Below are 26,488 nucleotides of genomic sequence, written 5' to 3'. Positions count from 1 at the left end.
ATATAGTAGGCCTGAAAAGCACGTGAACCAGCTCAACATAATGAAGATTTATACAATTTTCAGACAACAGCAGAATATACATTCTATGCACGTTTCCACAGACCGTAAGCCAGGAGGCACTGAGACATAGCCAAGGACATAAAACAAGGTGCAAAAACTTCATGGTCTAAAGGTATTGAGATCATACAGAGTGTGCTCTCTTATCACTGTGGAATCATATTAGAAATCAATATCAAAAGATGTTTGAAAATACCCCACGTAGTTTCAGGTGCAACGTGATGCTTAGCAAGAGAGACCTTAGACTTAGCCATTGGAAGCCTCAATAAAGTTAGAAGAGGTTTCAGACTTTCTGGTTTGTCTCAACCGGACTCTTTTTTTCCATTCCAATCTACATTTCTCTGGCGACTATCAAAGTTGAATATCCTGTCATTCGTTTCTTGGCCCATTGAGCTTATTCTTCTGTTGACTTGTCTATTTTTACTCCAGGCTTTCCCTTGGGTCATTCTCATTAGATTTACCAACATCAGCATGGATAAACTATATGATATAATTTAAGTATGGCTGATCTCAAATCATAACCATACAGAATGGTTGACTGAGCTCTTAGTAAATCTATTAATTACTTTTACTTCCTTTTCTTTCATTACAAGATACAAACCACATGGGGCACCCTAAGACCTGTCTACTTCCTGGCCCTCGCACTCGCCACCACTTTGGACGTCAGCGACTTACATTCACATGAGACTGTTCCTTGGGTGGGGGGTTAGAAGGCAAATAGCCCGCACGGAGGGAGCACTAGCTGCTCCTCCGCTCAGGCACGATGACTCACCCCGTCAAACTTTCAGTGGCATGATTTGCTCTCCTCTCTCCCAGAGGACACCTTGAAACATCCCCTGCATCTTTGCACGCCTTCTCCGTCATCATTTCTGTCTTCCTCACTTACTCCTTCATCCTCTCATGTGTTCATTCTCACACGAGTATTTGTAGAACATCTAATACATTTCAGGCACTGGGCTTGACGTGAAAGATGTAGGAGTGAGCATCTGGACATTTCTCTGACCTCCCAGAACTTTCTATCTTGTGGGACAAACCAGAAGGATTCAGGCCACAGTTCAGTAGGATGAATAGCGAGAAGGGGAAGCCGTGAAGCACGTAGGAGGCCCATCAGACCCACACCTGGGTACCTGAGGCCAGCTGAGAAGTGAGGGGCAAAGACAAATCAGTCCACTGAAGATGGACAAGATGCTGTTCCAGCCAGAGTGAGCAGCACAGCTAATGGAGATGAGAGAGAGCATGGTGCATTCAGGGAGAAGAAGAAAGTGAGTTGAGGGTATCTGGAAGCAGAACTGACTCCACACTGTTTTCCTAAGTCTGGACTTTGTTCAAGGAACAACCGGGAGCCATTGAGGGTTCTATGGAGGAGTGTGTCACGAATAGATTTGGTTTGGACATAGATCTCTCTGCTTATTGTGCAGAAAATGGGTTTTTGGGAGCAACAGTGGAGGCAGGAAGAAGAATTAGGAGGATTTTATGAGGCCAACAGGCAGCTGCTGATGGTGGCCTGAACTAGGAGGGACAGAGGGATAGAGAGAAGTGAATGAACTCCAGAAATATTTAGGGAGCTACACCTAAAGGGGTTTGGGAATCAGGAGTGAGGAAGAGGGAAAAAGAGGAGTCCAGGATGAGAGCCAGGTTTTATGCTGGGCAAGGAGGTGGACTTTCCTGTAATACACTGAGAGAAGATGAGATAGAATGGGGAGGAGTGGGGTGAGCTGGGATGGGATGGAGCAGAAGTGGAAGGGGAGGATGTGGGATGCGGGGCTGGTAGAGGGAACAGGCGAGAAGCTAGATTATGCTCCTGAAAGATGCCTCTTGCTGCTTTTGCGGGAGGGGCTGTGCTGGGCCCTCCTTTCGGTGTGTGGCTCCTCTAGTTTCGGAGCGTGGCCTTCTCTAGATGCGGCTTGGGCTCGGGTGTCCCATGGCATGTGGGGTCTTAGTTCCCCAGCTCGGGCTGGAACCTTGTCCCCTGCGTCGGAAGGTGGATTCTTGACCACTGCACTACCAGGGAAGTCCTCTCTGGTCACTGTTTGAGCAGACCTAGCAAAGGTGATTAGAAATGGCTTTATATGTATGTAAAAAACATGCGGATGGAGTTTAAGTGCAAGATGAAAGAGGGAAGTCAAAGACGGTTTACTTTTCTGGCACGCTGAGCTGGTAAACCATGGCACCGTGTCATGAGACAGACGAACAAGAAATGAGTATGAGGAAGAAATTCAGTGTTAGCCTTGAAAGGACTTTCAGCCACCAAGTCCCGTGACAAGTGGGTGTTTGGATAAACCGGACTGGGATGTAAGAGCTGGGGCTATGAATGTGAGAATGGTTGGCATACAGTCGAGGAAGACGGGGTCAGGCTGGGAGTGAGGACAGAGAGGAGAGATCCAGAGCATCCAGCGCTGGGGGGTGTGGGGGACGAGGAGCATCCTCACAGGAGCTGAAGCAGGGGTGTGAGGACAGAGGAAAACTGCCCCAGAACTCGGAGATAACGTGTTGCAAGAAGGAAGGAGGGAGGCTTGGCCTCATGTGGTGAGACCCAGGAATAGATCTCTGGCTCTGGGAAGAGAAGGGTCATTACTTGCATCAGCAAGTGGGTATCAGTGGAAGGGCAGGGAGGGAGCGTAAAGGAAGTGAAACCGATGACGCAGGAGAGAGAACCTTTCAAGGGCAGAGACCTCTCACGGGGAAGGTACCTGGAGCTGCCCCACGTGGAGAGCAGGTGGAATGAAGACCACCCGGACAGAACTGAGAAGTGATATTCACCAGAGGCAGAGCAGGAGGAGGAGCCCAGAGCAGGAGCAGAGCAGAGACTGGGAGGACAGGCCAGCATCGGGGCCCGGAAATGTGCAACCCAAGGAGGAGAGGAGAGCATGCCCTCAGCAGCCACGGCTGCTTGCTGCTGTTTAGTCGCTCAGTCGTGTCTGACTCTTGTGACCCCACGGAGGGTCCCACCAGGCTCCTCTGTCCATGGGATTTCCCAGGCAAGAACACTAGAGTGGGTTGCCATTTGCTTCTCTAGGGGATCACCCTGATCTAGCTACTAAGAGGGAAAGCAGGTTAAAAACTCAGCGGACTTTTGTGCAAGGAGGTCACAGAGGTCACTGGCAACTTTGGCCAAAGGGGTTTCAGTGGAGAGACAGGAGCAGAAATCAGACGTGTGGGAGGGGAGGGGAGGGAGGAAATGAACACACAGTGCTCCTTGCAGAACTCAGTGGGAAGGAAGGAGAAGGGGTGGGGATGTGAGTTGAAGGGCGTTTTTTCCTCTGTTTTAAGATAGAGAGACTGGGGAATTCCCTGGAGGTCCAATGGTTAGGGCTCTGAGCTCTCACTGCCTGCCGAGGTTGCAGGTTCAATCCCTGGTCAGGGAACTAAGATTCCTACAAGCCACTGCAGGGAGTGGCAAAAAAAAAAAAAAAGATGGAAAGACAGCAAGGATAAATGCTGATGGGAACAGAGCGAGAGAGAGAAAGTCAAAGATACAAGAAGGTGGTGTAATTGAAGGAAGGAGGTCCCTGAGAAGTAGGAGAGGAGTAGGAAGTGCCTGGAGTAGAAGAGGTGAATTTTCCTATCTTAGGAGATGAGGCATCTTCAGGAGGGAGTTTGACAGTGCAGGAACATTTGAAAGTTTGTGACAGGAAGTTGAGGGATAAATGATTCATGAAGGGCTGAACTCACCTTTATTTTGAAATAAATCGTAAATTTGAGGATGGAGGAAGAGGTGGTCTCCAATCTGGCTGACCCGTACGTTTCCTCAGGTGGGTTCTCCTTCCTGTTGCATTTCTCCAGATGGACCACAAACCAGCCTTGGAGGGAAAAGATGAGGGTTCAAGTCTGTGGGCGGCAAGCAGGCTGGCCTAGAAGAAAATGTACCCGGGCAGATATGGACTTATCAAGGACTCATGTTTTGCTAAAACCTGCAATCTGATGTCACAGTCATTTCTGAAAGCATGATTTTCACATGCAAACTTGAATTTCTAGTCTTATGGATTATGGGTAAAATCTGGAAAAGTTCCCCCAAATTAGATCAAAATGTGACCGTGCAGACCAGGCCTTCGGATTTCCAATGCAAATAATGATTTCTATTTTTATCTTTTAGTGAAAAACACTAATCTCAAGCCAGATATTCTGGATCCCATCAAGGACACCTTGGAAGTAGAACTTGGTAAGATGGGTGGGGTCATCACCCTTGAATGACCTTGTACTTCTGGGAGCAGGTCTAAGTGTGATTTAAGGAAGAGCATCAGGATCTCAAGTCAAACAGAACTGGGGGTGAATCTAGACTAGGCCACTGATGAGTTCTGTGACCTTATACAGTGGCTAAATCTCTTGAAGCCATGGTTTGTAAAACTGTAATTGGACAAGCCAAAGTGACCTCACAAAATTGCATTGAGAAATAAGGGTGACTTGAAAGTCAACCATGGTTAATAGATTTTTAAAAAAGATTCTTCCTTACTCCACATAAATTGGAACATAGATTGGTTAGGTCCATTGATTATAAATTTAACCAATTTACCAACGTGCTGCTGCTGCTGCTGCTGCTAAGTTGCTTCAGTCGTGTCTGACTCTGTGCGACCACATAGACAGCAGCTCACCAGGCTGCCCGTTCCCTGGGATTCTCTAGGCAAGAACACTGGAGTGGGTTGCCATTTCCTTCTCCAATGCATGAAGGTGAAAAGTGAAAGAGAGGTCCCTCAGTCGTGTTTGACTCTTAGCGACCCCATGGACTGCAGCCCACCAGGCTCCTCCATCCATGGGATTTTCCAGGCAAGAGTACTGGAGTGGGGTGCCATTGCCTTCTCCTAATTTACCAACGTAGGCTGCACTAAATATGTATGAACATAGTGTGTTTGGTTTGGCCTTTAAAATAATCACAGGGGAATACTACAATCCCTGTTTAAATAAGTTGTATTCCGAAGTAGTGTCTTCTTTGGGCTGGAGGGGAAGCGACGTCTAGTGGTCCCCTTTGATTTCGTCAGCTTCAACAATACCTGCATCTTCCCACATAGCCACGTAAGAACTGCTGTCTTCAAAACCAAGTGCTGATTGAGCCAGTAAAATAAATGCCATTTTAAGTGCTAATAAAGTATTTATCCTTGCAGAAAGAAAGGAAAAAGTAATATTATTGTAAAAGACCACCGCATAGCAATTTCCTTTAGATGCTAATTACGGCTGCCCTGACGGCTCAGGGATAAAGAACCAGGAACCAAAGCAGGAGACACTGGTTTGATCCCTAAGTCAAAAAGAGATCTTTCTGGATCTTTTTTACCCCTGGAGGGGGAAATGGCAACTCACTCCAGTATTCTTGCCTGGGAAATCCCACAGAGGAGCTTGGTGGGCTACAGACAAGACTTAGTGACTAAACAAGAAGATAATATATCTCATTATAGAAAAAAATGTCAAGATAGATACGGTAAATTACCACTAGGTGGCGGTAGCGGTATACCTGATAGTGAACTAGAGCTACTGGGCTGGCTAAAAGAGTCATTGGGTTTTCCCTGTAAGACCTTATGGAAAAACCCAGATGAAGTTTTTGGTCAACCCAATAGTACAGGCAACATCACAAGAATGAAAGGAAGGAGGAAAGAAGGAGGGAAAGCATTAACTAATATAAAAATAGCCACGTTACCTATGTGCTGTGCTGAGTAGCCTCAGTTGTGTCCGGCTCTTTGCGACCCTGTGGACGGTAGCGCACCAGGCTCCTCTGTCCATGGGGTCCTCCAGGCAAGAAGACTGGAGTGGGTTGCCATGCCCTCCTCCAGGGCATCTGCCCGACCCAGGGCTTGGACCTGAGTGTCTCACGTCTCCTGCACTGGCAGGCGGGTTGCTTACCACTAGTGCCATGTGGGAGCCCTAGTAACGTATGGTACCAGTGAATGTTGATGTTATTACTGTCGGAAAAGCATTATCAACGTGGAAAGGTGAGTTTTCAAATGACGTCCCTAAACTTTATATGGTTAAAATACTGAATTTCTGGATAACCCTTCCCCAGAAAATGGGTAGAAAGAGGGCAGTGTAGTTACACGCACACCCATCCACAGAGCACAAATCAAAATAGAGCTGAATATCCAGATAATCACCAAAACCTCAGGATTTTCCTTTAACATGCAAATGCTTTTGGCCACCTACTATGAAGAGCCGACTCATTGGAAAAGACCCTGATGCTGGAAAAGATTGAGGGCAGGAGGAGAAGGTGACAGAGGATGAGAGGGCTGGATGGCGTCACCAACTCAATGGACATGAGTTTGAGCAAACTCTGGGAGATGGTGAAGAACAGGGAAGACTGGTAGGCTGCAGTCCATGGGGTCGCAAAGAGTCGGACACGACTGAGTGCCTGAACAACAAGAAATGCAAATACTGCCTATAAAATATTCTTCAGCAACAGCCTTGTAACTACTTTAGCAGCAGCATTGCAAGACAGGGCTAGTCACTGAAGCTGCTCATTTTCCTGGTGTTTATCCTGAAACCACATCAGAACTCTTAGTGTATGGCCATGCCAGTCTTCATTCGGGTAAATATAGCCACAGGTTTGAGATCTAAGTGTTGCCCAGTAGAGACAAACATTGCTGGTTTTACACGTTTCTCAATGAGAGACGGGTAGACGGTTGGCTATGTCCGGCGCGCCTGCCCTACCTGTGCACCTGACCGCCTCGGGGGACAGTTCCAGGTGGTGTCTTCCTCCTTCAGGGCACATCATTCTCACCAGCGGCCTTCCTGATTTCTGTGGCCTCTTCCTTTTCAGGAAAGCCTTTAACTCTTAACTGCACGGCACGATTTGGCTTCGAAATTAACTTTAATCCTGTGATAAAATGGTACATCAGAGATTCTGACCAGGAGTGGGAAATCGAAACACCCAAGGGACGAAGGTAAGAAGGAAATGAGCCAACTTATTCTTTGCAATTCACATGAAAGGCTTTCACCTTTAGAAAACCCCTCAAATGTACACCCAGAGCTGCACACACACCCCCACAGATGATGGTGTGGCCACTAGCGCCAGCTAGTGGAGCAAGCAAAAGCGAAGACGTGCAAAGTGTGAGTTAATTTTAAACCTGGGGGCCAAAGGCAGTTTTCTATGGGCTTCCCTGGTGGCTCAGAAGTAAAGAATCTGCCCGCCAAGACAAGAGATGTGGGTTCCCTCCCTGAGTTGGGACGGAGTAGGAAATGGCACTCTCCTTCAGTACGGTTGCCTGGGAAATCCCATGCGCAGAGGATCCTGGCGGGGTACAGTCAAGAGGGTCATAGAACTAAATATTTCAGTTGTTTTATTACTTTTTAAATTTATTTTTATTTTTGGCCTTGTGACTTGTGGGATCTGCCCCCCTCCCAACCAGGGATTGAACCCAGGACCCTGGCAGTGAAAGCCCGGAATCTTAACCACTAGACTATCAGAAGTTCTCCCCTATATCCTTTTTTTTTTTTTTTTGGCCTTGTGATTTTTTTTTTTTTTTTTTTAGCTGCACTGTGCAGCATGTGGGATCTTAGTTCCCTGACCAGGGATCAAACCTGCATTCCTTGCATTAGAAATGCAGTCTTAACCACTGGACTACCAGGGAAGTCCCTGAAGTCCCCTTTTAAAAATTACTTAAAAAAATTTTTTTTAAAATTTTATCAGCTGTTTCAAAGTTCTGTTTGTAGAACAGCTTGCTGTGGCTGCTTTGCCCACCACACTAACGAGCAGGCACACTGACCCAGGCTACTTGAATAGACTCGGTGTGTCTAACAGACTGGAGAAGACTCTGCACTCATGCCAGACACTCCCATCCCCCTGTGCGGTCCTCCGTTCGCAGTGGGGTGAGTCAGGGTCTGAACTCTGTAGTCCTTAATGGTCTGAGTGTATCCAGAGGAGAAGGCACAGGAATAAGCAGTCTGACCGCAATTATGAGACATGAGGAATAGCTAACACAATCCGACCTGGGAAATGAGAGCCAGAGGTGGGATAGCTAGTTTTTTCTTATTTTTTTAGGCATGTCCACAGCAGCTTTATTTACAACGCTGTTGTTGTTATTGTTTAGTTGCTCAGTCGTGTTGGACTCTTTGTGACCCCATGGACAGTAGCCCATCAGGCTCCTCTCTGTCCATGGGATTCCCCAGACAAGAATATTGGGGTGGGTTGCCATTTCCTTCTCCATGGGATCATCCTAACCCCTGACGGAACTTGCGGCTCCTGCGTCTGCAGGCAGATTCTTTACTGCTGAGCCACCAGGAAGTCTTTCAGTAGAAGTTAGACGTTTATAAATTGTCGTATGTCTTCTCAAGGGGAATTTGTCATGAAAGAAAGATCAGATGAGGCCCACAAGCAATTATCAGTTCAGTTCAGTTCAGTTGCTCAGTAGTGTCTGACTCTTTGCGATCCCATGGACTGCAGCACGCCAGGCTTCCCTGTCCATCACCAACTCCCGGAGCTTGCTCAAACTCAACTCATCAAGTGGGTGATGCCATCCAACCATCTCATCTTCTGTTGTCCCCTTCTCCTCCTGCCTTCAAACTTTCCCAGCATCAGGGTCTTTTCCAATCAGTCACTTCTTCGCATCAGGTGGCCAAAGTGGTGGAGCTTCAGCTTCAGCATCCGTCCTTCCAAAGAAAATTCAGGACTGATTTCCTTTAGGATGGACTGATTTGATCTCCTTGCGGTCCAAGGGGCTCTAAAGTCTTCTCCAACAACCAATTATATTCTAGTATGACGCTTAGCCAACTCCATCATTTTTAAAAAGTGGGTCATGTCTGAGTATCCTCCATCCTTCCAGCATCTCCGTGTACTATCTGACAGCTCTTCTGAAAGCCAAGCGGTTTGTCTGCTTATACAAGTTCCAAAAACTGTTTAATGCATGTCAATCTGTGTTACCCAAGCAGTGTGGTATTTTCCCTCTTTTCCTAGTGTTAAATCCACCTTAAAGGACGAAGTCATAGAACGTGTTGTCCTCTTGGAAAAAGTTACTGAGAGTGATCTTCACAAGAAGTTCATTTGCTTTGCCCAGAACTCCATTGGGAACACTACTCAGTCCATCCAGCTAAAAAAGAAGACAGGAGGTGAGCCTGAAGGGGGGTGCAGGATGCAACCAACTGCTTTTACCTAGGAGGAGAGGAACTTTCCTAGACAGTAGGCATGGTGATGATGGCCACAAACTTGCACCAGATGCCAAAGTTCTAAGTGTGCACTTTGCTTGTGTTGAGTCATTCGATACCTTCACCAAGGCCACACAGCTGTAAGTTTCACATCGGTGATCGAGAGCTGGTCCTCTTACTGATGCTCTGCATACAGGGGCTGTGCTGGAAAAACCTATCATTTGTTAATTCACTCATTCATTTTTCTGTAAAGACCTACAGAACATGCCCTACATGACAGGCATCACACTAGGACCTAGCCCTCTTTCTTATTTTCCTCCCCTGGCTTCCAAATCCAGAGCATGTGATGGTCTGGACTTGGAGAGTGGAGGAGAGAAAGAAGGGAGATGGAGAAAATGCTCAGTTTAGGAGTTACACGTATATATCACAGATTGTGGCTGGAGAGGAAATTCCTGATAAGGAATGGCTTTCAAAGTTCTTTAAGAAGTTCAGAGTTGAAGGTGATATCATTCATTCACTGATGAATAGGGATGAGAGAACAAGCATGTTTGGAGTGCTTGTGAGGCTTAACCAGGACACACTTAATGCCTGGTGCCTGGTGGATGCTCTGTAGAGGTGTAGGTTGAAGGTGCCAGGTATTAGGTACTTTAGAGGTGAGAAACCAAGCTGGAAGTAGCTCTGGGCTTCAGGAAGTCTAGATTTTAGTAGATTTGATAACACATGAAAGTAGATTATAGTAGGCAATGAGAGGGAAGCTTATCAGGGAAAAGTAAATAAAAGTAGTTTTTGTGAGTTTCCCCAGTCACCCCCAATCAGGAGCTGGCCATTATCCTGGGTTCTCTTGAGTTCATTTTATGACAGTTCCTTCAAGATGTGATTTAAGACATGTCTGGAATTGAGAGAAATGTTTTCAGTGGCAGTGATTCTGGTAAATCACCTCTGGCAGAGGTGCCGGGCAGGTGCTGTGTAAGTGGGTGTGCTGGGAGGGTGCTCTGCCTCTGTGACCGCTCGCCTCACAGCCGCGCGTCCCTGTCCCCAGGGGTGTTCCTCTACGTCCTCCTGGGCACAGTCACGGGCCTGGCAGGCATGCTGACCACGGGCGCGCTGTTCTACATGTACTGGATTGAAATAGTGCTGCTGTACCGAACCTACCAGAGCAAGGACGAGACGCTCGGGGGTAAGACGGCCCACCTCGCCTCTGCTGTTTCCCCTCTGAGTGGACCTAGAGGGAGAGAGCTTGGGACATGCACTTCCCCTGAGGGACAAAGTCGTGACCCCCAGCCTCTGAGATCCTTCTGCTGGTCTGGTGGCTTTACACCTGGGAGGGTTGGCCCCTGGGGGAGAATGTTCTCTTCTCTTTCCAGTTACTAGGAATCTTGCCAATGATGCTACTGTAGGACATATTGGACTTAAAAATGACTTTCCACTCAACATCCTAAGGCGAGAGGGTGGATGACTTCACATCTCCACGCCTCCTGCGTTTTCTCGTCTGTAAAGTAGGGTTGTAATCACAATGAATGCCATGCGGACTCGCTGAACGGACACACTGAGGGTTAGAATAGCACAGCGTGAGCACACAGGACACGTCTGTTCCAGGCTTCCCAGGTGGCACCATTGGGAAAGAATCTGCCTGCCAATGGGGATTGGCAGAATGCAACCCCCTGGGAAGGGAAGATCCCGGAGAAGGGAATGGCAGCCCACTGCAGTATTCTTGCCTGGGAAATCCCATGGACAGAGGAGCCTGGTGGGCTCCAGTCCACAGGGTCGCAACAGTTAGACACGGCTGAGTGACTGAGCATGCACGCGTAGCTGCTTCACAGCATTGTGTGAGTTGCTGCTGTACAACAGAGTGACTCAGCTATGTGTATACAAATATCCCCTCTGTCCAATAATACTGTTTGAGAGGCATCATGCAAAGGGCTGGGAAATGGGCCAGCTGTGTCCAGTTTCAGAGCCCAGAGGCTAACTATTGAGATTTTCTAAAGTTTCCATTTAGTTCTTCAGCACACCTTAGAATCTATGTGTATTTATAATAGTTGAGTCAACAACGGCATTTGTTGTTATTGTTGTTTGGTCGCTAAGTGCTGTCTGACTCTGTGTCCCCATGGACTGCAGCCCACCAGGCTCCTCTGTCCACGGAATTCTCCAAGCAAGAATACTGGCGTGGGTTGCCATTCCCTTCTCCAGGGGATCTTCCCCATCCAGAGATAGAATTCACCTCTCTTGAATTGGCAGGCAAATTCTTTGCTGCTGGGAAGCCCCAACAGAATCTTATGAGACCTTAAAAATATCCTAAACAAGTTCCAAAATATATTTGTCTATCTGAAAGGGAAAGGAACAAGCCTGCTGTAAGTCAGACACTAAACTCTTCATCTACATTATCTCAGGAAACTCTGACAGCAGCCTGCCAGGGGTCCCTGATTTTACACTTGGGGGTTCAAACCCAGGTATGTGTGCCGTCAGCTTGCTAGCGTGCTGGGCCCTCACAGTGCTTTGCTCTCTGGATATTATCATGCTTTGATGGAGCAGACTGTCCTTTGATGTGTAACTAATGAGCCAGCAGGGCTGCAGCTACACAGAAAGCTTGGAGGAACTCCGGAGTGTGTGTGGTTTAATCAGAGAAAAAGCTCTGGCTGTTTGATCTGACCTCAGGGAAGACGCAGGAGTGCCTCATTGATTAGAAGCTGATTCTGGGTGCACAGTCGATGCCCCTCAGCAGTGTGGTTCTGAAAAAGTGAACGCAGATGCTGCTTTTGATTTTCAAAATCAGTTCTGGGCTTCCCCAGGGATTCAGTGGTAAAGAATCTGCCTGCCAATCTTGGAGACGTGGGTTTGACCCCTGGGTCAGGAAGATCCCCCTGGAGGAGGAAATGGCAACCCACTCCAATATCCTTGCCTGGAGAATCCATGGACAGAGGAGCCTGGTGGGTTACAGTCCATGGGGTCACAAAGGGTCCGATCCAACTGAGTAACTAAACAAGGATCCCAAGTCTTAATTCTTCCCCACTTACCATAAGGCTTGAGCTTAGGTAGGTATTTACATTTTTTCTTGTTCCTCTTTCTCAGACCAAAAGGAGTTTGACGCCTTTGTATCCTATGCGAAATGGAGCCCCTTTGAGAGCGAGGCCTCTTCGTCTCTGAGTGAGGAAACCTTGGCCCTGAATCTTCTCCCTGATGTTTTGGAAAACAAATATGGATATACCCTGTGCCTGCTTGAAAGGGACGTGGCCCCCGGGGGAGGTAGGTTTGCAGCCGGCAGGAAGCGCAGAACCAGAGAGCTACAGGCATGCACTCTCTGTGTCGTCCTCCGTTCTTTCTCCTGGGCTACTATCCTCTGGAAGGATTCATGAGCTTAGAACGCCTTGGGCAGCAATGACACGGAAAGCCGTGTGTTGCAGAGACATGCTCCATCGTGAAAAAAAATCCGTCTTCAGAATGCCCCCTAACCCTAACCCTAACCCTAACCCTAACCCTAAGCTATCTTTTCTGGCTCCTCAACCGGAAGTTAGTTCTCTCCTCCCAAATGAGTGGTCCCTCTCCTTCCTGGGACTCTGCCAGCCACAGACTCAGCACTGGGCCCAGCAGGCTCCCAGGCCGGGCACCCATCAGATGTGCAGACCTCATTCGTCCCATCGTCCTCCTCTGCCTCAGAGGGCCCCACCCAGGAGCCATGCCCCTCCCTCATTCCAGTCAACCTTGTTCCAGTGAGTTTTGATCCTGGAGAGACTCAGAAGTGGAGAGGAGAGAACACAGGGGAGGAAGCTGACACTGACGGTCACTAGACAGGGAGTATAATCCAACTGTCTGTACAGTTAATTGATGTAATAGAAGTGATCAAGAAAACCAGACTTCTCCTTTCCTTTGCCATCGCAAAGAACCCCGCTGGGTGGATCTGGGAGATTCAGGGTTATGGTGACTCAAGGTTTAACAATAACAATTGCAAATAATTAAATTCTTTCTCTCCAGTGTACACAGAGGACATTGTCAGCGTTATTAAGAAAAGCAGGAGGGGAATCTTCATCTTGAGCCCCAACTATGTCAGTGGACCCAGCATCTTTGAACTACAAGCAGCAGTGAATCTGGCTTTGGAGGATCAAACACTCAAACTGATTTTAATTAAATTCTCTTCCTTCCAAGAGCCGGAGTCCCTACCTCATCTAGTGAGAAGAGCTCTCAGGGTTTTGCCTACCGTCACCTGGAAAGGCTTAAAATCAGTTCCTCCTAACTCTAGATTCTGGACCCAAATACGCTACCACATGCCTGTGAAAAGCTCCAGGGGAGTCACGTGGAACCATCTGAGAATTATGCCATGGATTTTTTCTCTGCAAAAGACGCAGTAAGACAGAACCCACTGGGAGGAGCTCCCAGCCTGGAGGACGGTAAAATGCACGTGAACCGCTTCCCCTGCCTCCCATCCTGCCCCTGGTGAGCAGAGACCTTGACGGACGGAACACGCAGCACACTCCAGGCTGATATCACCGGGAGGGGCCCTGCCAGCCCCGAGCAAGCTTGGCCGGCACTGGAATGAACGCAAGCTGTGGTGCAAGGCTCTGATTCCCTGGACAGGACAGAGAGAGAGCGAATTCTCCAGACTCCTGCACACATTCAGCCCACTAAGTCCCTAAGATTTTCCTAGTGGTCTGAGCAGAATCAGCAGATACAGCCACCTGGTTTTGTGGCTGTGGACTGTTGTGTCTGTTATGTATCGTATACATCGCTTTATATATCTTTGTAATCAAATAAATATTACTTTATTAGAAACAAGTGATTAAAACTTTGCCTAAAGCATCTCTGTGAAGAAGACAATTCTTATTCTGTGTTCACCATTCACTGGAGCCCCGTATGCAAGGAGGAAAAAAGAAAACAGGGGTCAAGGACCAGACAGGACCTGGATTCAGCTCTACAACGTCCTTGTGGGAACTAGAAGGAAGATCCCCTTCTTCTGGGCTGACACAGCCCTGAGTCAGGACACAGGCCTTAGGGAGCAGAGTGGGGTTAGTGTCAGCTCCTCCTTGTCGCCTGGCCTTTGTGCAGAGCCTGAAGTTCGTGCTTTACGCTGGACCACAAGAAGTGGGGACCAATTAAGCCAACATGATTTGGCCACCGAGGAGACAAGGAATGGACCAGTGGTTCTGCATGCATGAGTGTGTGTGTGTGTGTGTGTGTGTGTGTGTGTGTGTGTGTATGTGTGTTAAGTCACTTCAATCATGTCTGACTCTTTGCAACCCTATGGACTGTAGCCTGCCAGGTTCCTCTGTCGATGGGATTCTCCAGGCAAGAATACTGGAATGGGTAGACATTTCCTTCTCCAGGAGATCCTCCTGACCCAGGGATCTTATGTGCAAAATATTGTGTTGGCCTGAAAGTTCGTTCAGGTTTTTCTGTAAGATGGTATGGAGTTTTTGGCCAACCCAATAGAAAGACAGTGGCAAGAGGCAGCAGTCAAGACAACAGTCTGGGAAATAATTGTCTACACTGGTTAACAGACAGCAGTATTAGGGCTTGAACAGTGCTTAAGTCTGAACCATTGGCCCATTGAGACTGGTGGTCCCCATGTGCTTCCTGACCCACTGGTCTCATTGAGTTCCTCATAAGTGATGGACCATCAGCTGGGGGACCAAGTACCTGTTTCTCCTAGACAAGGCTCATTTCATTCTCACCAGTGTGTTTTCCTGATGAGAGTTCAGCCTGCAATTATAACAGTGTTCTAGTCACAGACGGATGTCCAAATGCCATGCTCTGTCTTCCCCATTTGTTGTTACTGTTCAGTTGCTAAGTGGTGTCCAACTCTTTGCAAACCATGGACTGCAGTGCACCAGGCTTCCCTGTCCTTCACTGTCTCTTGGAGTTTGCTCAAACTCAGGTCCATTGAGTCAGTGATGCCATCCCATCATCTCATCCTCTGTCGTCCCCGTCTCCTCCTGCCTTCAGTCTTTCCCGGAATCAGGGTCTTTTCCAATGAGTCAGCTTTTTGCATCAGGTGGCCAAAGTATTGGAGCTTCCCCAATAGAAGGGAACGATGCATCTGTGCAGCAAAGCAAGGCACCTTCTGGGCCGACTCACGCATTCTGTGTCCCATTCACTGGTATGAGTGTGATCCAGGTTTAAAGTCATTGTCATCTGGCCACTGCTTAGTGCCTGTGGGAAAGGCTCTGAAGTATCTTTGCACAGAGGCACCCACATCACTAAAACCACAGTGGCTTGGCATCAGGCAGCATCCTTGTTGGGAATTTCAGTGATAAAGTTAAAGATGAGTTCAAGGGTACAAATTATTCCTGGACGGAGTTTCTTGTGGGAAGCCTCATTGCAGGGTCTCAGAAGGGAAGGAGGCATGCTGTCGTTGTGCCATGGTGTCATGGCGATGACCTGAGTCCTTGGTTTTCCGGTCTGTCACTCTCAGAGACCTAAGCCTCAGAAATCTCTTCCGGCCAGTCTATCCAGGTTTCTTTTATTCTAGAATAAGTATGGCCATAACTGATATTTCCGGAGGTCCAGAGTTCTGTTCTTTTTAAAATATTTACTTATTTATTTATTTGGCTGTGCTGGGTCTTAGCTGTAGCACGTAGGATCTTCAGCCTTCGATTTGGCGTGTGAGATCTTTAGTTGAGGCATGTGGAATCTATTTCCTTGACCAGGGATCACACTCAGCCCCCCTGTATTGGGAATGCTGAATCTTAGCTTCTGGACCACCAGGAGGTCCTTGGAGTTTTGTTCTTAGATTGCTTCAGTCAATGTTCTTAGATTGCTTAAGTCGCTTCAGTCGTGTCCGACTCTGTTCGACTCCATAGACGGCAGCCCACCAGGCTCCCCCATCCCTGGGATTCTCCAGGCAAGAACACTGGAGTGGGTTGCCATTTCCTTCTCCAATGCATGAAAGTGAAGAGTGAAAATGAAGTCGCTCAGTCATGTCCAACCCTCAGCGACCCCATGGACTGCAGCCCACCAGGCTCCTCCGTCCATGGGATTTTCCAGGCAAGAGTACTGGAGTGGGGTGCCATCGCCTTCTCCGTCCAAAGCTTATTTCTGCATATACACAAAAAAGAGACTAGGTCTACCATTTACAGAATACACTCTTTCAGGCAAATAGGTGCACTGAGGATAACAAATAAACATTTAGGATAAAGCTTTATTTATATTTCTTACAGGTAATTCAATCAAATAAGGTGGGCAGCCAAAACAAGTTTGTATATACAGGAGACTGATGGTAATTAAACAACTGATCTTGGTAAATTACAATGTGAAGGAATAATTTTTCCCCCCACCGCACCTTCTAAATAAGGTGCCCATATGCTCTGGCTCTGTTTTACACCTGTTGTCCAAGTGCAATTTCATAGCGAGAGTATAATTTCTGATTCTGAAAATGTGTCCCATTTCGGATGACGATCATCTTACCTCTCGGGCACGTTGTAGCATGGTCTTTACTGACCCTGGGTGATATCTCAGGCAGATCTGACAATGTCCCTGGTCTCACCTCGGTTTTAATACCCACATTTACTATCTATAGTATTACCTTTCCAGACTGCAGTGCCAGATAAGATGGAGTAAGCATTCAACCACCTTTCCTCCACTCTTTGTAGCTATGAAGCTTGGATTAGAGGCATACAGAAATCTGTTTGGTTTTTCAAATATGACACGAACGAACCCATCTATGAAACAGAAACGGAATCACAGACATGGAGAACAGACTGGTGGTTGCCGAGGGAGCTGGGCTGGAGGAAGGATGAAGTGGGAAGCTGGGATTAGCAGATGTAAGCCTCCACGTACAGGACGGATAAACAAGGCCACAGAACTGCATTCAATATCCTATGATAAATCATCATGGGAAAGAATATTGTCAAAGGTACATATGGACACACACGCATAACTTACACTGCTGGGTACCTGCTTGGCTTCGGGAGCAGCCGTCTCTGTGGTTGGGGGCGGGGGGAAATGTCCGTGTTGATTCCTGGAGCCGTGGTCTCAAGAGGGAGTGGCCAACATCTGTCGATGCTTCTCTCTTTCCTCTTACCACCTGGTGGGGGCGCTGGAAGCCGCGATGGGAAACGCACTGCGCGGTGGGGCGCTCTCGCAGAGGGAGCAAGACGTGTGTGGAACCTGAGACCTTGCTGAGTGTAGCCAGGAAGGCACTCAGGAAAGTGGGCTCACCCCCAAGCTTCAGGGGCGTGAATCTGACCCTAAATAGAACCCCGTCAGCTCTGAGAACTGAACTATAGGACAGACTGCTTCCTGAGTTCCAGGGACAAGCCCAAACCGAAGGACAGTGAAATAAAACTGACAGTCAAACCGCAAGGCTGGTTAGAATTTTGGGCTTGAGTCCAAGTAGGTCAGTTGCCTGCTTAAACAAAGTAGCATCCTACATAGGATTTCATAAGATCCGGAGTTGCATGACATAATATTTCAAATATCCAGGATGCAGTCCATTGAGAGCAAAAACTGACATTTTCTGATGCAATTTTCAATGCAGGTAGACGTAATATCAACGTACAAGGGACAAGGTAGGGGCCTTTGTGTAAGGCACACAGCTTGAAGTAGTAAAATATTATTTCCAAGTAGAAAGTGAAAGTGTAAATATATTTTTATCCCTTATGTTAGGCTGTGCTCAAGTCGTACTCTCTGCGACCCGATGAACTGTCGCCCTCGTCTGTTCATGGACGTAACGTTTTCAGGCAAGAGTACGAGTGGGTTGCCATACCCTCCTCCAGAGGGATCCTCCCCACCCAGGGATCGAACCCATGTCTCCGGTACTGGTAGGAGGGTTCTTTACCACTAGCACCATCTGGGAAGCCAGTGTGCAGGTGAGTCAGAGCAATGTGGGTGTGCACAGGGGCATGGGTGGGGTAGGAGGGTATCCATTGTGGGCCAGAGGCTTAAACTGCATGGCGTCCAGGACAGATGAGAGACGGTTTACTCTGTGTGTACAGCTTGGGAGGGGCACCGGCAGACATCACACACCCTTGCTGCTGATTGATGGAGCAGCAAGAGGAAGAAAAACACGGAACACAGCAGCGGGAAACAGGAAGGCTCTCCTTCACGGCCCCTCCAGCTCCCTCTGCTGATGGAGCTCCACTGTGCTCACCATAAGGGATAAGGATAAATGCTTCAGAAACTAAGTCCATTCCATGGAGTGGATACTGAATGGTGAATTTGGGGCCAAGAGGTAATGGAGTGATTCCCGGCATAGCGTGCACCAATCCATCAATAGCTGTACATGCAAAAATTAAGTACTTCTCAGCAACAGAAGAGAATGTACCGCCGAGACACACACAGCTTGGCTGAAGCTCAAAGCATGATGTGCGTGCATGCATGCTAAATCACTTCAGTAATGTCTGACTCTTTGTGACCCTGTGGACTGTAGCCCGTCAGGCTCCGATGTCCATGGAGTTTCCCAGGCAAGAATAACCATGGCCTCCTCCAGGGGATCTTCTGGACCCAGAGACTGAACCTGAGTCTCTTATGTCTCCTGCATTGGTGGGTGATTTTTTTTTAATTTTAATTTTCACTTTATTTTACTTTACAATACTGTATTGGTTTTGCCATACATTGACATGAATCCATCATGGGTGTACATGCGATCCCAAACATGAACCCCCCTCCCATCTCTCTCCCCATAACATCTCTCTGGGTCATCCCCGTGCACCAGCCCCAAGCATGCTGTATCCTGCATCGGACATAGACTGGTGATTCATTTCTTACATGTTTACATGTTTCAATGCCATTCTCCCAAACCATCCCACCCTCTCCCTCTCCCTCTGAGTCCAGAAGTCTGCTACACACATCTGTGTCTTTTTTGCTGTCTCGCATACAGGGTCATCATTGCCATCTTACTTCACTCTGTTTAATTGACTCCAGTTTCATCCATCTCATCAGAACTGATTCAAATGTATTCTTTACCATTAGTGCCACTTTGGAAGCCTGTTGTTGTTTAGTTGCTAAGTCGTGTCCAGCTTGCCACCCCATGGACTGTAGCCCACCAGGTGCCTCTGTCCATGGGGTTCTCCAGGCAAGAATACTGGGGTGGGTCGCTGTTTACTTCTCTAGGAGATCTTCCCGACCCAGGAACTAAACCCACATCTCCTGCATTTGCGTGCAGATTCTTTACCACTGAGCCACCTGGGATATATATATACATGTATAAATGATCCAATTTACTGTAATAACCCAACATTGCAAAGCAACTATATGCCAATAAATTAAAAAAAAATAAAATTCACCTGGTGTCTATTATGTACTAAGCACTTTCCTCTCAGACATGTGTTATATCACTTAATCTTCACATCACCTTTAAGACAGTCATCATCATCACCACCATCACCATCATAACCATCATCATCACCATCAATAAGGCAGCTGAAGCTCTGTGGGGTTTAGAAGACGCCCAGGATCACACAACTTCAACTTTCTTGTCTCTATAAAATCCCTATTCCCTCAGGGAAGCAATCACATTGGACTTGTAAGACCGAGCCAGGAGCCACACTCTGGTGTGAAGACGTGTTTCATTTCAGAGCTCATATTCACACCCACCCCATCCACCTGCAGCACCATGGTGCCTCTCCTCCCCTCACAATGCGGAATCTCCCAGATTATACTCCCAGAGTATACTGCACCCTTCCGCAGCATCCTCTGTTCCTCCCTGAGTAGTGGAAGTTTGAATTTGGGGAGCAGAGACAGAGCTCGGCTCTTCTGTCCTGAGAGCGGGGTCAAAGCTCTTGACTTCACTCCAGCGCGGGATGCAGGCTTTCAATTTAGGGTGTGACGTGCCAGCCCTTGATCTGAGGCCATCCAGCTTAATTGCTAGTTGCGGGCTTGGAAAGCAAATGGTGTTTCTGGACAGCACCGGCCAATTCTCTATCACTGCTTTCTTCTCCTTTCTTCCTAAAAAAAGAATCAAATTTGAGCCCCAACAAAGTAACAAGAGCTTTGGGGCAAGCATGGATACTTCAATTCCAGAAGCGCTGTGCAGATACTTTTCAGCAAAGTCTATTGTACCGCCTACTGGGGAAAGAAGAAAAGATGTGCTGATCATTTTGTTTAAAACTATTCTTGGAGGAAGGTGATTATCTAATTAACCATGGGCAAGCACAGAAAAGTCAATTCTGCTCTTTCAGAACAGAAGTGGCTTTGTGAAACTGAGGGTAAAAAGGAAGAAAACCAGCACCCTCCACCTCAAACTTTGCTTCCAGCTGCGCACAGTTGAAGTCCTAGGTGAAGAGAGATTTCTCTGCTGGGTACATCACCCCTTAATTAGTCTCTTGAGGGTGGACCGGATTTGGTCACTTAAATTACAAGGGATCCACTGGAAGAGGATGTCATTCCACTGACATCCTCCACACCACTGGACTCCACGAGTAGACGGGTTTAGAAGAGCAGATGACAAAGATCACAAGGCTTCTTGGGAGCTGGCAGCAAAAATGGTCAGAGGAAGCCAGGTTTCTACTGCTAATACAGTCATCAGATGATTAAACCAAAAGCTTCAGATGGGTCATTAGTTTGCTGACCTAAAATGCCATAAAAATTCCTTTGGTGCTCTGCTTTGCAAGCTGAGTTTTCCCTCCATCATATTTCAAATCTATTCATCTATGAACCTGGTTTAGATGATGATTATATGGTCACCTTAATCCCTGAGCTTCCCTGGTGGCTCACAGTAAAGACTCTGCCTGCAATGCAGGACACCCAGGTATAACCTCTGGATAGGGCAGATCCCCTGGAGAAGGGAATGTCAACCCACTCCAGTATTCTTTCCTGGAGAATTCCATGGACTGAGGAGTCTGGGGTAATACAGTCCATGGGGTCACAGAGAGTCAGACACCACTGAAATGACGAATCAATTCAGTTCAGTTCAGTTGCTCAGTCTGACTCTTTGCGACCCTATGAACCGCAGCACGCCAGGCCTCCCTGTCCATCACCAACTCCCAGAGCTTACTCAAATTCATGTCCATTGAGTCGGTGATGACATCCAACGATCTCATCCTCTGTCATCCCCTTCTCCTACCTTCAATCTTTCCCAGCATCAGGGTCTCATTTGAAAAAATGAGTCAGCTCTTCGCATCAGGTGGCCAAAATATTGCAGTTTCAGCTTCAACATCAGTCCTTCCAATGGACACCTAGGACTGATTTCCTTTAGGATGGACTGGTTGGATCTCCTTGCAGTCTAAAGGACTCTCAAGAGTCTTCTCCAACAGAACAGTTCAAAAGCATCAATTCTTCAATGCTCAGTTTTCTTTATAGTCCAACTCTCACATCCATACATGACTATTGGGAAAACCATAGCCTTGACTTCACCATTAATTGAACCTTCCAAGGTGTAGTACTGACGCCGACCACTAGGTGTCAGCAGTGTAACTGCCAGAGAACTCGGAAAGCATTTCATTACAGAAGTCAAATCTGAACAAATAATTAAGTGTGGTTCAAGAGCTACCTGCAGCCTTGGCCATTCAAACCAAGGGAGCTAGCAGGGGGAGGAGAGAGGAGCAGGTGCAACCCAGGTTTCTGGGAGAGAGGGAAGGACCCTCTTCCTGGTTAGGAGGGCCCTAGCGACACCTGGAATGAGAACCATGGTGTTCTTTTTAATTTTCGCTCACAAAATGAAACCAGTGTGCAGTGACGTGAGGAAACAGCTTTAAAGGAACAGGTATTTCTGCTTCATAAATTGCTCTTCGAATCACGATCGGATGGAAGTCACACAGGTAGTTAGTTCCCTGGGCTTTCTCGAATCTGTTGAGTGACAGGATGCATTTGAGTCAGAAGCTGTGTTGCCTGAACACAAATGCTCTAAAGGGGACTTGAAAACATCTATACTTGGAACTCAGTGACACGCTTGGACTCTTCCCGGAGTGACCCACGGGCTGTGTGTACATCACCTGCGACCCAGGTGGAGGCTGGTGCGCTCTGAAATTCCTCCTCTCTTCACGAGAGTGGTGCATCAGGGCACATGCCTGGAGAGAAGCTCACAGCATGGGCGTTCGGGGGCTTGTGCCTTTCTGTCCTTGGAACTGGTGCCTGTTGCTAGCCACCCTCCAGTGTTGCGGAGCATCTTCTGAGTTGAACAGATCCACAGATTCCTCTGCCCAGCGTGAGCTTAATGTCCGGTTCGCTGCTGCCAGCTCCCAGCCAGCCGAGGCAATATCTGTCTTCACACTGGATTATGCCTACGTGCAAATTCCCTACGAGGTCACCCTCTGGATACTCCTAGCATCACTTGCAAAAATAGGTAAGGGCCCCGAGTGTCTTACCTAACCAGTTGTTTTCTATGCGAGATAATGTGTATGAATACGCGTTGTAGGTGGTGGGTCAAGTGGATTTTAACTATTGCTGCTATTACATGAAAATTCTATTCTCTTGACTCAAGGGAAAGGCATAACTGATTTTTGGCCATTTATTGCTTCAGGTTGTGCTATGAAATTTAAGGACCTACTTCTGGGCTCTGGGTTGTTTCTATTTCATCTCCTTTCAGGGTGATAGTCATGTGACATTACTTGGTATGTAAAAATCTCAAGTTCTGTGCGTTAAGAAATGCGGAGTAAAGTATGCTGACCTTGGGGTGATGCCCACTGGAAATCTTAGGACCCACATAATGATTCTTCTGTAAAATGCGCTTTCTTCATTCTTGGCCATGGAACCATGGGCTTCATCAATGACTCTCTTTGTTCATTTTTAAAAGTGGTATGTGCTCCTTGAAAATTGACAGAAAGCAAGAAACAAGACAACCAGTGGCAACTCATAGCCCTCAGTGACGAGGGAGGTGGAATTAGAGATGGTATCTGTCAGTAGAATCTTGGTTTACACCTGAGCCAAGAGGAGCCAAGGGCACACTTGTGGTTTCTTCTGCGACATAAAGTAGATTCAAGCTCATGGGTGAAATTCTAGCCAGGGTTCTCAGTGCCTCCAGCCCAAGTGATGGATTCCACTCTGAGACCATTTAATCCCCAACTTCACCCCTTGTCTCCTTAAAAACAGGTATTCCAGAGTGGAAAGCGGATACATTCATCTCAATGGTCAAGCATAGCATCTCCTTTGCCTTGGTGATAAACTTTGTTATTTGAGTAGATAGCCTCACTGAAGGAGGCACAGTGAAGCATGTGGGTGGTTATTTATATGTTTTGTCTGGAATGGCTGTGAAGTGTGGGTTAAGCCAAGAAATCAGACAGTTAACTCAGGATGCTGGCCTTTTCACTGAACTCGCTCCTCGTGGATGTTGGGGGCACCGGCATATTCATTAGGCGCCCTTCATAACTGCCATTCATTTTGAGCTCATAAGGTATGCAGATAACTTGTCAGTTTGAAGAACTCTTGTGCGGTCACATGACCCAGTGACACAGAGGGTCTCACATTATTTCTCAGAAGTGCTCAAGTAATCATGGGGTTTCCCAGGGGGATGATATTCTCACTTCAGAGCTAGGGGTCTATCACCTTTCCTGCAACCACACGGATGCTAAGAACAGTCCAAGTGATCTTCTGTGACCTTGAGGTGTCCTTTGTCAAAATGCCAGTGATTCTGGTCCCACCCATTCCCTTCCTTTCCACAGGAATGCGTGAAGTTGGTCTGGAACCAGGAAACTAAATCTGCCACTGACTAGCTAGTCACGCTGTCTTTTTTAATCTCAATTTGTTCATCTGTGAAATTATTCCTGAGATCTCTTCTTGGTGCAAATAAGGATTTTCTAATGGAAAAGAAGCTTCCATTCTACACCACTAAACATCCCAGTGCACACAGTGTATGATTTATGCCAGCAGAGAACACGGATAGTCCTATAGAGGTGTTGCACGAGCCCAGACTATGTCTGCAAGTTGAGAGTCCTGTGAGGATGCTGTTGTTCACTGAACTGCTGCCTAAGTGTTCTTGATTTTCATGTGGATGCAACTCAACATGCTATAGAAAAAGAAAACTAAAGTAAGCTATCAGTTGGCGCATGCCTATTGAAAAACAATGTCACATTTGCTGGCCTTTAAGAATTCAGATTATTTTTGTATTGTACGTGAAAAGAGGGCTTCCCTGATAGCTCAGTTGGTAAAGAATCTGCCTGCAATGCAGGAGACGCCGGTTCGATTCCTGGTTTGGGAAGATCCCCTGGAGAAGGGAAAGGCCTGGAGAATTCCGTGGACTGTATAGTCCATGGGGTTGCAGAGTCGGACACAATTGAGCGACTTGAAATGAAGGTCAAATTTAGTGAATGTATAGTGTGATCCAAACACTGGGCTTGTAGCTTCATTGTTGTTGCTGTTCAGTCGCAAAGTCGTGCCCGTTTCTTCACAGCCCCATGGACTGCAACACACCAGGCTTTCCCATCCTTCACTACCTCCTGGAGCTTGCTCAAACTCATGTCCATTTGAGTCAGTGATGCCATCCAACCATCTCATCCTCTGTCGCCCCCTTCTCTTGCCCGTAGTTTTTCCCAGCATCAGGTCTTTCCCAATGAGTCGGCTCTTCGAACCAGGTAACCAAAGTATTGGAGCTTCAGCTTCAGCACCAGTCCGTCCCATGAATATTCAGGATTGATATCCTTTAGGATTGACTGGATAACTTTATATATGATAGCAAAATAATCGTCATCATAACAATGACATAAAACTTTAATACTTAAGGAGTCCATAAAGATTTTTTAGATTCTATATTATAAAGCTTGAATCAAAATCTGATTAATAATCGCTAGTATTTTCATTCATTCTTTTATTCAGTCTTCTACCAAAACACGTGTATTGAGCGCCCAGGCAATGTGTGTGAGTCATTTCGGTCCCCAGCCTCAGAGGAGAAGATGGGTGAATCTAGTCGTGCCTCATAGGTGTTCCAACAAGGGCCATCTCTGACTTTCAGGCAGCACTTAGTTATCTGTGACCATTTAAGTTTCAGGCCCTGAAACTGTAAAGTCTAACAGTGAGTGACTGTTTTGTCCATTATGGAAAGGGAGAAGAGTTGTGGAAGGTGAAATTCACAAAGTATTTCCCTGAAAGGGCCCTGCTACAGGCTGATCCCTCTTCCTGCTATCAGTGAGTAGACGCACCTTAGTTTCAGGCAGGTGATGTGGGCTCATTTCAGGAAACTCAATTCCTGGAAGCAGCACCACCCCGGGGGAGACACAGGGCCTGAAAAAAATCACACCAGGGGCTCTTCTGCCTACCTTACGTATTTTAAAAGTGAAGTGTGATTAAAATAAGCACTCATTGAAGAAGGAAGAGGAGCAAGAGAGGGGAGAAGGAGAAGAAGGGAGCTGTTAGTAAGAAATGGGGAGCGCTTCCCTCGTGGTCCAGTGCTTAAGAATCTGCCTGCCAATGCAGGGGACACGGGTTCGATCCCTGGTCCAGGAAGATCCCACATGCTGCGGGGCAGCTAAGCCTATGTACCACAACTGCTGAAGTCTATGCGCTACAGCCTGTGTCCTGCAACAGAAAAGGCCACCGCAGTGAGAAGCCTGGGCCCCCAAAGCTTGAGTGTAGCTTCCACTTACCTTAACTGAAGAAAGCCCTCATGCAATGCCCTTGGCAATGCTGCACAGCCAAAAATAAGTAAATAAGGAAAAAGGAAGAAAAAGAGAAAGCAGCACTCTAGAAGGAGAGCTTAAACTGGTCTTGAAGCCAGCGGGCCGGTGTGTGGTTTGCTGTGTCTCTGGATACTAATTAAAGTCCATTGTATTAAGCTGCCTGCTAACGGTAGACGGAGAAATTCACAGCTGCGGTCAGGGAAGCCCACAAGCTCTGAATCTGAAAATTCCTCAGAAGACCTTCCATGTTCCCCAAGGCCTATGGGAGGGAGAAAGGAAATGGCAACTCACTCCAGTATTCTTGCCTGGAACATTCCATGGACAGCAGAGCTTGGTGGGCTACATACTATAGTCCATAGTGCTGCATAGATTCAGACAGGACGGAGGGACTAATACCACCTCTTTAGCCTTGAATTTCACGCCCTCCATTGTTTAGCTCGAAATTATCTTGCAACTCTTCCCCTAATAACCTTCCCAGTAAAAATGTGCTCCAGTCAGATTGCTGCAGGGAAGAACAAAATCTGACTACAGGTCGGATCTGTTTCTTTTACTTCAACCTTTCCTTCTCGTTGCTTCTGTTTACTAAGAGGATACTGTCTGTACATAATGGCCTGCCTTGGTGAACCCAGCCCCTCTGCCTGAAGGTTAAACCAAAGTGCCTTTGTTCAGGGAAACACCCTGATTGGGTCCACCTGTGGATTGCTATGGGATGGAGGAAATTAACACATGCCCTCCCAGTGCTAGCCATCCCAGGAGATATTTGCAAGATTATAGGGCTTTTTACTTTAATTCCTCACCTCCTCTGTCTCTGAGTTTTATAAAAGAAACTGGCATCCAGACCCTCCAAAGAGCAAGTTTGGACTCAGTAACAAGGTGAATCTACTCGATGAATGAAGGTATTT

At 47.2% G+C, this 26,488-nt stretch overlaps 2 protein-coding genes across 4 annotated transcripts in view; both read left to right on the top strand.

Annotated features, from left to right (window-relative positions):
• Nucleotides 1–13,888, top strand: part of IL18RAP (interleukin 18 receptor accessory protein) — a 30,684-nt gene extending 16,796 nt beyond the window's left edge. For all 3 annotated transcript variants that reach the window (XM_069583735.1, XM_069583736.1, XM_069583734.1), the window contains exons 7-12: nt 4,151–4,216; nt 6,794–6,917; nt 8,927–9,078; nt 10,154–10,291; nt 12,181–12,354; nt 13,081–13,888. In XM_069583735.1, the coding sequence (XP_069439836.1) occupies nt 4,151–4,216; nt 6,794–6,917; nt 8,927–9,078; nt 10,154–10,291; nt 12,181–12,354; nt 13,081–13,454 (1,028 nt within the window). In that variant the 3' untranslated portion in view covers nt 13,455–13,888. The remainder of the gene's footprint in view (nt 1–4,150; nt 4,217–6,793; nt 6,918–8,926; nt 9,079–10,153; nt 10,292–12,180; nt 12,355–13,080) is intronic.
• A 7,617-nt stretch (nt 13,889–21,505) lies between these two features.
• SLC9A4 (solute carrier family 9 member A4) overlaps nt 21,506–26,488 on the top strand; it is a 52,516-nt gene continuing 47,533 nt past the window's right edge. Inside the window, exon 1 of the mRNA XM_069580573.1 lies at nt 21,506–22,321. Within this exon, the coding sequence (XP_069436674.1) occupies nt 22,066–22,321 (256 nt within the window). The 5' untranslated portion in view covers nt 21,506–22,065. The remainder of the gene's footprint in view (nt 22,322–26,488) is intronic.

Source organism: Ovis canadensis, chromosome 3 (assembly GCF_042477335.2).
Source record: "Ovis canadensis isolate MfBH-ARS-UI-01 breed Bighorn chromosome 3, ARS-UI_OviCan_v2, whole genome shotgun sequence".
NCBI lineage: Eukaryota > Metazoa > Chordata > Mammalia > Artiodactyla > Bovidae > Ovis > Ovis canadensis.
The sequence above is the reverse complement of the archived record's forward strand: the minus strand, read 5'-3'. Positions and strand labels throughout refer to the sequence as shown.